The sequence below is a fragment of the Mastigoproctus giganteus genome, chromosome 1 (assembly GCF_048544385.1).
Source record: "Mastigoproctus giganteus isolate SK-2022 chromosome 1, ASM4854438v1, whole genome shotgun sequence".
Taxonomy (NCBI): Eukaryota; Metazoa; Arthropoda; class Arachnida; order Uropygi; family Thelyphonidae; genus Mastigoproctus; species Mastigoproctus giganteus.
Genome location: NC_143575.1, coordinates 262,175,769 through 262,188,349, shown reverse-complemented (window position 1 = coordinate 262,188,349; position 12,581 = coordinate 262,175,769). Strand labels below are relative to the sequence as shown.

General features: G+C 40.2%; 1 protein-coding gene across 1 annotated transcript in view; it reads right to left on the bottom strand.

The window, feature by feature from the left end:
* Positions 1-12,581, bottom strand: part of LOC150091873 (proline-, glutamic acid- and leucine-rich protein 1-like) — a 181,238-nt gene that overhangs the window by 60,457 nt on the left and 108,200 nt on the right. The window contains exon 13 of the mRNA XM_090377263.1: positions 11,766-11,913. Within this exon, the coding sequence (XP_090233389.1) occupies positions 11,766-11,913 (148 nt within the window). The remainder of the gene's footprint in view (positions 1-11,765; positions 11,914-12,581) is intronic.

Genomic DNA, 12,581 nt, shown 5'->3' with positions numbered 1-12,581 from the left:
AAAAATGTAACTGTGGTTGGTCATTATAGAAGCATAAAGAACAAAACTGTGAAATTGGTAAACTTTTCAGACAGGTAGCAACAAATGGAGTGGAACACAATTTTGAACAAATCATGTTGCCACCGCAAATTAATCAAAATACAAAAACTATAAGTGAATGTTTCAATTGACTCGATTTTCAACCGCTAAGGAGATCTTTCTGCCAATGACTTGGCAGAAATCTTGCAAACCTTGTTCTCTGATCCAAAGAATGTGTCTGATTCTGAGTGTGTACAGAGAAGTCAAATTAAAATGTTACTTTTAGGCTTTTCAATGGGCTTGAACTAAGCCTGTATCCACTGGATGTGAGCCCTTTCCCCCCCAGGAAGGGGAATATGTATATACATTTTAAAACTTTATGAACCTAAGAGCATATACGCCAGCCATAGACATTATTGAGTAATTACTGCTATCTGTTGGCAACAACAAAAACTACTTTTCTTGTTTTGTTTTGTTTTCAGCTATGTGATAGCAGAAAGGAACATAACAAATCAAGAAGGCTGGCTCGGAGTAATAAATCATGGCAGCTTCCAGGTGAAGATCAAAATCTCTAATGGATACACAAATAGAGGAATTACTGAAACTTATGAGTCTGACAGAAAAATATGAAGAGTAATACTGATTGGAACATTGATACATCAGAAGTAAGCAAAAATACAAGTGGAAATGATGCCAGTACTTCCAAAAATCCAAGAAAACGTGCTTCTGACACCAGCAGATTCAAGTGGCTGAATGTCCAGTAATGTTCTTTTACTAGAATACAGATAAATTCCCACTATCTGGAGTGGTTGAGAAATAATTTTTTTTCTTAGATAACAAAACCTCGATAAATCCACAAAATGAAAGAAAAACTCATAAATATGGCAAAAACATCCAAATTTATTTACATATGTACTATATTCATATTTATAAAAGTATACTACACTGAAAATATTTGATTTAATATGGACATATTATTTTTTCGAAAAGAAAAACAATGATTTGATTTGAATTTATTGGCGCATTAGCAACTAAGGCTATAATGCGCCAAATCCAGGTCATATATAAAAAGTTAAACATTCAGTGACTTAATTAATTAGGCCACCACGTCGAGATATAAAATAGATATAAAAGGTATAAAAGTAAAAAATATATCAACAAAGAAATAACAATACAATTTAAATTTTAAATACATTTTAAATTGCTAAAAACAGCAGACACATTGTCATTGTCGAATAAAATCTGACTGAGTGTATAAGGCTCAGTCAGATGACTAAAAGCGGTAAAATAAAAATCACGTTCGTGTCTAAAACGTGGACGCTCAGTTAAAATGTGACGTATACTTAAATAGGTGTCACAGTTCTCACACATAGGAGAGTCATCTGTCCTCAGCAGAAATGCATGTGTAAGATAACTGTGTCCTATGCGGAAGCGAGCTAAAACAACTTCCTCTCTACGATTCCTATGCAGACTAGACTGCCAATGTCAGATTACAGGCTTTATCTGATAGAGCTTGTTTGTGACTTGCTCATGCCAAGATTGTTGCCACTGGGACAGTAATTTAGTGTGTATTAGCTGCCTGTAGTCTGTATAGGGGACTAACTAAGTGTTGTGGGGTTCTGGCGACCTGGCCGCAGCATCTGCCAGTTCATTTCCCACGATCCCAATGTGGTTTGGAATACAGCAGAAACGAATGTCGAAAGAACTCAAACAGAGAGTGTAGTTTCTGCTGAATCCAGGTCACAAATGGATGAGGATTATACCTCATACCCGATAAAGCCTGCAGTGTACTTAGAGAGTCAGTGTACACCATACACCTTTGATACCTATGGGTTTTAATGTGGTCCAAGGCTAACTCTATAGCATACAACTCAGCTGTATATATGCTGCATTCTTGGGGAATCTTTCCAGATATAGAACGACCTGGAAAGACAGCAGCAGATCCAACAGACAACTCTGACTTCGAGCCATCAGTGAAGACAGGCAAGAAGTCGGAATATTCGGCCCGGTGGGCAGCGTAGAGTTGGTGGTAGACCGAAGATGGAGTTGTGGACTTAACCCAGTTTTTAAGGGAGAAGTCGCATGATGGTAAGTGAGCATGCCAGGGTGGAAGTGGTTGCCTTGGTGATTGGGATCGTCTACCATAATGTTGAGCTCTCTGAGCAGCTCTTGGATGGCACCTCCATAGCCAGGTGGGCAGGAGCAGCAGTGCATAGCACACGCTTCTTGATTAGACTGGGGTTTGAACCCGTGACCACCAAATACGGAGGATGTGGAAAGGTCAGGGAATGACCACCGCATATCCCCGGAGCAATATGGCCTTAGTTGCTAATGCTCCTAAAAACCAAACAACAGCTCTTGGACACGGATACCAAAAGGCCAGTTGGCAGTCTGAAGAGTGTTATATAGGTTTTCCCACCGTGGCTTGAAAACGGATGTCCAAGTAGGGTTGTCTGGCAGGGATTTTAATTTAAAGGTATATTTTAAAGACAATTGCTTTCGTCGAAATGACAGTGGTGGTTCAGTTGCTTCAACATATAAACTCTGGATAGGGGGATGTTCTAAATGCTCCAGTAGCAAAGCGGATGGCTTGGTGGTGAACTGCATCCAGCCATCTAAGTATGCTGTTTCTAGCCGATGCGTACACTTGGGACCATAGTCTAGTTTAGATCGGACAAGTGCACGATAGAGGCTGAGTAAAGTGGAGCGGTCTGCTCCCAATTTATTGGAGGAAATAGAGCCTAGGAGATTCAACCCTCTAGTGCACTTTGTCCGCAGTTGATAAATATAAGGTAAAAATGTCAACTTCTTGTCAAAAAATGAACCCCAAGAATTTTGTCTCTGGTGCTACTGGAATGATATCTTGTCTGAGTTTAAGTTCTGATTCAGGGTGAAGGTTCCGTTTGCTACAAAAGTGTATGCAGACAGTCTTCTGTGGCAAGAACCTAAAACCATTAGTCACTGCCCAAGAGTTGACGTGGTCTATGGCATGCTGCAATTGTCTTTCAATGACCCTCATATTGCATGACTGCAAAAAGATGCTAAAGTCATCTACAAAGAGGGCACTGTTTACAATTGGAGGAAGTTGTTCAGTTATAGAGTTAACTTTGATAGCAAAAAGCGTAACGCTTAAAACTGATCCTTGTGGAACTCCATCTTCTTGGCAGAATGGCCGGGAGAGGGTGGATCCTACACGAACTTGGAAAGACCGGTCTGTAAGGAAGTTTTTAATAAAGAGGACAATGTGTCCCCTAAGACCAAAGTTATATATGTCTTTTAAAATTCCATATCTCCAAGCCGTGTCGTACGCTTTTTCCATATCAAAGAAAACCAACATCTGGTGCTCACGTTTCAGGAAAGCATCACGTATAGATGTTTCCAAGCGGATTAAATGGTCAAGTGTTGACTTGTTCCTTCGGAAGCCACACTATCCTGGAAAGGAGGTCATTAGCTTCTAAATAACACAAAAGAAGAGCATCGACCATTCTTTCCAGGATCTTGCACAACAGCTTGTCAGAGCGATAGGACGGTAATTTTTTGAATCCTTTCCTGGTTTCGGAAAGGGAAGGATGGTTGCCATTGCCATGAGTCCGGAAATGTCTCTTCAATATAGATTCTATTATAGAGCAAGAGCAAACGATCCATGGATTCCGATGAAAGGTGTTTAATCATCTCATAATGGATGTCGTCTGGCCCAACCGCACTCGTCTTGGATAGTGAGAGTGCTGTTTTCAGCTCTCACTGTGTAAAAGGCTGATTGTATTCCTCGCAATTGTTAGAGGACAGCTTCAGGTGATGTTTTTCTGACCTTTGTTTGATCGCAAGGAACTTTGGAGGGGGTGGGGTTTGATGTTTCTGAAGACACTTTAGCGAATGTCTCCCCGAGAGTATTTGCAATTGCAGTTAGATCTGCAATTGTACATCCATTATGTTCCAGGATCGATGAAGGGTGTGAGGTGTATTTTCCCTTCATTTTCCAAACTTTGTCCCAGATGACTTTGGGATTGGTAGCCCGTGTAAGGGAAGATGAAAATTTGATCCAAGATTCCTTTTGGCTCTGACGTCTAATGTACCGTGCTTTGGCACGCGCATGTTTGAAGGCTATTAAATTATCTGTGGTGGGGTAACGACGAAATATTCCCCATGCTTTGTTTTTAGCCTTCCTAGCTGCTGCGCATTCTCCATTCCACCATGGTTTTGGAAAATGTGGAAAGCGGGGCGATATCCTTGAAATTGCAACTGCTGCTGCCTGGACTATACTTTCTGTGATGTGTTTTAGTGACTCATTAATTGGCTCCTGGCCAACTATAGTGGTATTGAACGTTGCCAGATGACGAAAGGCATTCCAGTTGGTGTGATCGATCTTCCAACGTGGAATCGTCGACTGGTGACATTGTCTCCCATTTGATATGGTGGATAACATGGGGAAGTGATCACTACCATAAAGGTTTTCTTCAACCTCCCATACTCAGAGGCAGGAGAGAAGGGGAGCAGATGGAAAGATCAATGGCAGTAAATGTACGGGTAGCCGTGTGGAAATAGTTGTTAGATCCCAAATTTAGAAGGGCCAGATCATTGTTTTCAAGCAATCACTCGATAATCCGACCTCTTCTATTGATGTCAGAACTACTCCACAGTGGATTATGTCCATTGAAATCCCCTAATAATAGAAAAGGGGGTGCCAGTTGCTTAATGAGCTCATCAAGGTCTGCATGGGCGGTGTCGTTCCCAGGTGGCAAATAAATGGAGCAACCAGTTAAAAGAAACTCTACTGTAAGACAAACTGCTACAGCCTCAAGATTAGTGGAAGAAGCACAGCTTGAAAGGGGTTGTGGTTACCCACAAGGATAGTGACTCCTCCGTGGGCAGGTCCATCCCCAGCTCTGTCTCTGCGAATAACTGAGCAGTTAGCATTAGCATTAGCAGAGGCATTTGATGCAAGAAAGCAAGCTTATGCAGCATCAGCCAAAAAAAAAAAAAAAAAAACCCACTTCCACTTCACCCCTCTGTTCGTTCAAAATACCTGTCCAGCTGAGCCTTAAACTTATTTAGGCTATCAACCTCCACTACAAGGGATGGAAGTCTGTTCCACCAACCAACCACCCACTGGCTAAAGGCAAATTTCCGCACGTCTATCCTACATCTGTCTTTCCTCAATTTGAATTTATGCCCTCTCAGGTGATTATTCTGAGCTAGAGGAAGAATCCCATCAGCATTGAGCATGCTCAAACCATTCAAGGCTTTATACACCACTATCAGATCACCTCGCTGGTGCCTAGTCTCCAGACACTAATTTTCAAAACTTAAGCCTTTCTTCGTAAGAGCACCCCTTTGTTCCATTCACTAATCTTGTTGCCCTTCTCTGTACTCGTTCCAGCAGCTCTACATCCTTCTTGAAATGAGGCCTCTAGACCTGTATACAGTACTCTAGGTGTGGCCTGACCACTGCCTTATACAAGGGAATAATCACCTCCTTATCCCTGCTGGAAAAATTCCTGTATATCATTGACAATATTCCATGAGCTACTCTTGCAGCCTGTCTGCACTGCTCAGAGAACTTCATATCTGCCTGCACAACCACCCCCAAGTCCCTTTCACTCTCTACCACTGTCAGTGTAGTACCACAGAGTTGATACGTTGCTCTGGGGTTGCTGTTTCCCATGTGTAGTACTTTACATTTGTCAATGTTAAACTTCATTTGCCACCTCTCAGCCCATCTGCTCAACCTTTCCAGATCCTGTTGCAGCAGCATAGTGTCAGTAGTGTCCTTGACAACCCTGCCAACCTTTGTATCATCTGCAAACTTGGACATTAAGCTTGATATACCATCATCAATATCATTTATAAATACAGAAAACAATAATGGACCCAACACTGAGCCCTGAGGGACTCCACTAATAACATTAGTCCACGATGAGCAGTGTCCATTGATTACCACTCTCTGTCTTCTCCCCCTCAACCACCCCTTTATCCATAGCAGCAATTTGCCTCCAATGTCACACTGCTCCAATTTGTGTAGCAGTCTTCCATGTGCAACAGTATCAAAAGCCTTTCTACGATCCAAGTATATAATATCAAAGCTATTCCCTGCATCCAGTTCTTTTGTGACAGCATCATAATATCCAATCAAATTGGTCAGGCAAGACTTCCCCTTAACAAAACCATGCTGTGTCCGAGCTATAACTGAAGTCTTGTCTAAATGATCCTGCAGTGCTTCTTTAACCAGTGCCTCCATTAATTTTCCTGGAACAGAAGTTAAGCTCACAGGTCTATAATTACTTGTGTCAGTTTTTGATCCTCCTTTGTGAATTGGGGTCACATTTGCACATTTCCAGTCTATGGGTACCTCCCCTGAGTCCAAGGAAGCCCTCATAATTATGGCTAAGGGTTTGCTTACTTCCTTTGCTGCCTCCTTCAATATAACTGGATAGATCCCATCCACCCCAGGTGCCTTTCTTGTGTTTATCTTCAACAGTTTCTCCTCCACTTTACTCCCAGTTATTTCAAGATTCTGTAGCTTACTGCTAGAGTTGAATACACCTCTGGCATTCTGCTCGCTGAATAACTCCTCATGTGTGAATGTCGATGCAAAATATTCATTTAGTTTGTTAGCTACCTGAGCAGGATCATCAACAGTTGACCCATCAATATCAAGTGGACCAATCTGATTCATCCCCTTCCTTCTAGAGTTTACATAAGTAAAGAACTCTTTGCTGTTTTTCTTTGCATCCCTTGCCAAGGATTTCTCGTAATCTGCCTTCGCCTGCCTAACCTCCTTTGTAACTTGGTTGCATATCAACTTGTATCTATCATAGGCTTCTGTGTCATGTGTTAATTTGTAAGTATCCCATGCATTTTTCTTCTCTGCCATATGTCTCATTAGTTCATCTGACATCCATTTTGGCCTAAACTTTGAACAATATTTCTTAGTTGGTATGTAAAGCCTAGTAGCTTCCAAGATTAATTCTTTGAATGCTTCCCATTTTGAATTTGCTGTTGGTAACATCATCAGTTGGTCCCAAGGTATAGAATTTAAATACTGTCTCAGTCCATCGTAGTCACCTTTACGGAAGCAATAACCCTTCCCTTTACCCCTAATGGTAGTTACCTCTTTGAGTAAATCCCACTTCAGCACACTGTGATCGCTGCCACCTAGTGGTTCATTTATCTGCAGATTCTTAATGCATGAAGAATCACTGCTGATAATCAAATCAAGAGTATTACTCCCTCTAGTTGCCTCCCGAACATGCTGATGTAGAAAACAATCATCCAATAAATCCACAAAAGCCCTGCTAGTGTGTGAGTGACCAGCCCCCAAATTCCAGTCAATATCTGGGAAATTAAAATCTCTCATTATAAGACTCTCTGATTTACTGGCCCACTCTATTTCCCTGTACAGTTTCTTATTATACTCATCAGAGTCATTAGGCCTATAGCACACTCCTACTCTCAATTTTGATCTCCCAATGCTTATGTCACACCAAACTGACTCAACACTGCACTGTCCAGCGATGTCGACTGGCTTCACTTCCTTGGTTTTTATGTGTTTCTTAACTAATAGCATAACCCCTCCCCCCTTCCTATCCTGTCTATCCTTTCTGTAGACGTTGTACTCCCCAAATTGCAGTTCTGCATCCCTCATATCTGTGTGACACCACGTCTCTGATATCCCAACAATATCTGCCTTTGATGTTTTGAGCAATACCTCAAATTTATTTACTAAACCCCTAGCATTGGTGTACACGCAAGTATACCTGCACCTGTTTCTATTCTTAGCTACCCTAACACAACCCATGTGTTTACTTGTACCGCAATGGCTCCCAGCAGTCTCTGAAATATCATGCATCTTGTTTTTCAGGCTTCTGCTCATTCTAATAGAAGCAGTGCAAGAATCTCTTTCACCTCTGCCAGTGGCTACTATCAATCTATTGGTCTTTGTCTCCCCCCAAGCTAGCAGTTTTCCGACCCACCTAACACTGCCTCGATAGCATCAGCAAACATTCTTGCACCCTTTCTATTTAAGTGTATCCCATCCCTGTAGAAGCTATCTCTCCTGTTAACAAGTACAGTCCAGGCTGAAAAAAATTCTACCCCTTGAGCCTTGCACAATCTTTCCAGGGCCGAATTGATCGACAAGGCTCTCATCATATACTCCCTCCTATTGTGTCTGGGCAGAATTGCAGACACTTTCAAATTCAACCCTAATTCTTGGCTTTTGTTCAACAGTGACCTGTACTTGTTAAATAATTCTGCCGGTCTCCTACTCTTAATATCATTAGTGCCAATGTGTACAACTATAACACCTTTTGTGCCCTTAAAAGATGATATTCGCTCTACAACGTCATCAACCTTTGCCCCTGGCAGTTACGTAAGTAAGGGTCCTCATTTGCCTTTAAATACATCTCCTGTAAGCAAAAGCAAGTTGGTTCATGCTTACTCAGGAGAGCCTTGATGTCATCTCTATTTCTACGAAATCCACAGCAATTCCGTTGGAAAAATTTAAATGCAACCATTATTTTGATTTATTGGGTCCGTCTGGTGGCTTCCGAAGGGCTGAGGGCTTCATTTTCTCAGTCCTGGATTTATCTCTCTTTGGAAAGACTGGGCATTGGCCTGTATCCATTTCTTCTTCTTTCGCAAAAAGTTCCAGGACAGACTCGTCCTGTACCTCCTTATCTTCGACATCCATTGTCTCTTGGATTGTAGATGCCTGTTCCCCTTTCTTCGGAGTTTCTTTAGCACTCTGTTTTGGAAGTGGTGGAGCACTAGGAGGTACGGATATAGCAGTGGCGGCTGACTGTGATTTTTGGGTGGGCTTTTGGGAACTTAATAAATAGTACGCAATGGGGGTAAATGACCCCCTTGGTGGAATACTCATATCAGTCTGGGTACCAATGTTACTTTTCCCAGAAGCTTTCTGGGCGTATGAGGGCTTGGCGCTGTTTATAGGTTGGATGCGTCTTCTGGCCTCCTGATAGGAGATGTTTAGCTCTGTTTTTAGTTTGAGTATGTAGGGTGTTCTCCTTGGCAGTGAGTACAACTTGGCTTAGAAGCTAAACTTTCCTTGCTCCCGTGGTCTTTAGCACCACAGCGAGCACAGACAGGAGTGCCACGACAAGCTGAGAGTGGCCATACTTTTGGCATTTGAAACACCTTAGTGGGTTCAGGATATAAATCCTCACTGGGCAGTTTAACTAGCCTGCTTTTATGGAACTTGGAGGCTGTGGGGTGTTGAACGTTACGACGAGAATTCAGGTAGGGACGAGATTCCCATCCTTCTGCATTGATATTCTTTTGACAGCCATCACTCCTTGGTCTTTAAGTTCAGACCAGATCTCTTCTTCAGAAACATGAAGAAGATCCCACTCTGATATGACACCGCATGAGAAATTCAAGGTTTTATGGGGAGTAACGATGATGGGTAATTCCCCTAATGATGTGGCTTTCAGTAGGCACTGTGCATGTTTTTGGCTTGCAGCCTCAACTAAAATGTCTCCAGAACGTAGCCTTTTGACAGATTTTGGAGATCCTGTCAACCCTTCTAATCCTTTCTGGATGAAAAAAGTGACATTTTCCTGAGTGCCTGCTCTCAGGTGGAATGGAGAATGAGGAAAAGCGGTGTCACAGATGGTAGTCTCTCCTCAGTTCTGGGCCTTTTTGAGCTGCAATTATCGGTATCTTCCAATCGGTTAGGTAGGGGTCCAGAAGAAATAGAATTTAAATTACTCATATGAGTAAGATAAAAATTTCAGATGCCCTAAGTACCTTACCCACCACAGAGCCCTACGAGGGGACGCCAACTCGTGAACTAGCAGGTACTGCATACACGAATGGGATGCCAAGTTTGCTTAGGAGCACCATATCCACATATCCAATAAGCCTTGATCCCATCCCAGGACCAAAGGGAGGGAGACTTATTGGAACGCAGTTGACCCAAGCAGTAAGAACCACCCGCCGATTGATCCCAGTCGGGCTGGTCTGGGACCATCCGTCTTGTCGAAGCAGGAAGACTGGGGCCCTCAACCACCAGGATCCCCCTTTCCGAGTTTCCACAGGTCGCGGCGCACTGCTGCACACATTGGATTCCAAAGATGTAACCCTGGAACCAAGGTATGGGCGTTAAATCCCAGTGAAGCTAATCTGAAAGCCCAGTAGAATCACTGGGAGGTCCCCTCACCACGTACAGGTACCCACATTGAGGGGGGGAAAACAATGAAGTTTACTTTTTAGTTTGGTTTACCACCTGATCAATAATCACCAATATGGCTTCTGTCAGCATCAATGCACTGGTGATATAAAGGCTAATGTTACTCATCTATGGACAAATTTGATGGAAAAGTTTGGTGAAATTCAAAAAGTTGTTCTTAACATTTCTAAGGCTTCTGATTGTATTTGACATAAAGGTCTTCTAAACAAGCTCCAATCTTATGGAGTGCCATCTGTTTTTTGCAATTAGATACTCAGTTCTCTCTCTGACTGCTCGTGCAAGTGATGGTTGATGATGACGGTAGACTTCTCTATTATAATTTCAGTGTTGACATAATAAACTAGACAATAACTTTCTGATTGTTTCTAATTTTTATAAATATTTTCTTTGTCCAACAGTAATTTTTTTAAAAATCCCACTCACATTCAGAAAATTTAAGTTCTCTTTCACGTAGAATTAACAGACAACAATAGTAAAATTTTGCTTACAAAAAACACAAATGTATTTTAACATTTATAGGGCTAAAACATTCCTCTTGCATTGAATCCCTAAAAATCTAAGTAATATAAAATTAATGAAAATGTCAGGAAGCTTATTAGTTATTAAAAAAATATAAAAATAAATAAAAATAATACATTCATAAAAAAAGTACTGCCATATTAAACAAAAGTGGCATGAAAGAGCCCTCTCACAGGCTATTCAAGAAATACCTGTGTTTGAAATATTCATTATACATTAGACTCTTGATTTTCCAGGAGAGATGGTAAAAAATATCCAGGATAATCAAATGATATCCAAAATATGATATGATATCCAAAAATATCAAAAAATGTTCAGTAGCCTACGTAAAAAATATGGTGACAGATAAAAAACAAAACAACTTACCATACACTACTTCACTACTCATGTGTCCAATACGTTTATTGGACACATGATGTCAATTTTAAATCTAATAGCTTCCCTTCATTTTTTACAATGTCACGTATGGTTTGGTCACCAACGTTATAATGATTCATTAAAGATTTAACGGATGCATCATTTTCAAACTTTTGAATAATTTCAAGTTTTTGTTCAATTGAAATCACACTCATTTGTGTTTATCCATCATTTTCGTGATCACTAAACAAAAAAAAAAAAATAAATAAATAAAATAAAAATATTTATTATAAAAAAATTTCGACATCCCTGACAAAAATAACGAAACAAAATTTGTCTTTTTGTCTACGGAACACAACAATCCATGCGACATGCTAAACATGTGTTATCTTTTTTTGAGCAGCAGGTGCGAAGACAGCAAGGGTTGTGGGATTATAGGTACATTAATCTCCCAATCACAACTTATAACACTGCTTCTTGTTGCTTATTTATGACTTGCAAAACATCTGTTTATACCTTTTCTATTTATTACTTGAGTTTTATGATTTCTGGTTGATTTTTTTAATTTGGAGTCTTGAAGTGTCCGTGTCCCAGTTAATCTGATCCTGGTAAATCGAGAGTCTGCTGTAGTTAGATTTAGCATTTATTTATCAGTGCAGCTCACCTTTCAGAGCTTCTTTACATACAGTGTGGTTGGCCAATGGTTTGATTTTTTTTTGAACTAATCCACCTTGATCTGAAATATGATGTCCTCTCCTTTGTTTCTTTTGGGAACCAGAGTATTCTTCATATGTACAATTTGAAAGCTTAAGCTGCAAGCAATATGTATCATCAACAACATATTTCATACTTTTTTTTTTTTAAAATATACTGGGATAAAAATAGACCATAATAAGAAAAATTAGGTTATAATAAAAACAATAAGTCAGAGAAGCTAATGATTTTTATGTAGCAAAGTAGAATCACTGCTAACATTAAGATTACATCATACTCTAATCACTATGCTGGGTGCAAGAATAAACAATGACCATAATACACATTATATTTTAATATACAGAGTGATCATAAAGTAATTTAACATAAAAATATGCAAATGTTTTGACACACATTCAAAAGAGCATAATAACCAAATTTTATTGTGGTTTCAAAGGAAAATATGCAAATAAGGAATATATTTGTCAATGTTATGTAAATTAATTTGAATGTATATTACTAAAAACACTTTGTCAAAGTAAACATCACAGCTATGATTTGTACATAAGGAATGGGAGCAAACAACTGAATTTGCATCTAGCCAAGTAATGCTCTCTTGAAAACCATACATTTCTCTTGTCCATCATTATTAACAGAACAGTAATAATACCATGGCTGTCTAAGAGAAAAACAATGAAAAAAAGTAAAGGTGCTTGCTCGAGTCAACCCTTGAAGGGTTTTATTACAACTGATATTAAATTTTGAAATAGATACATTACCAACAGAA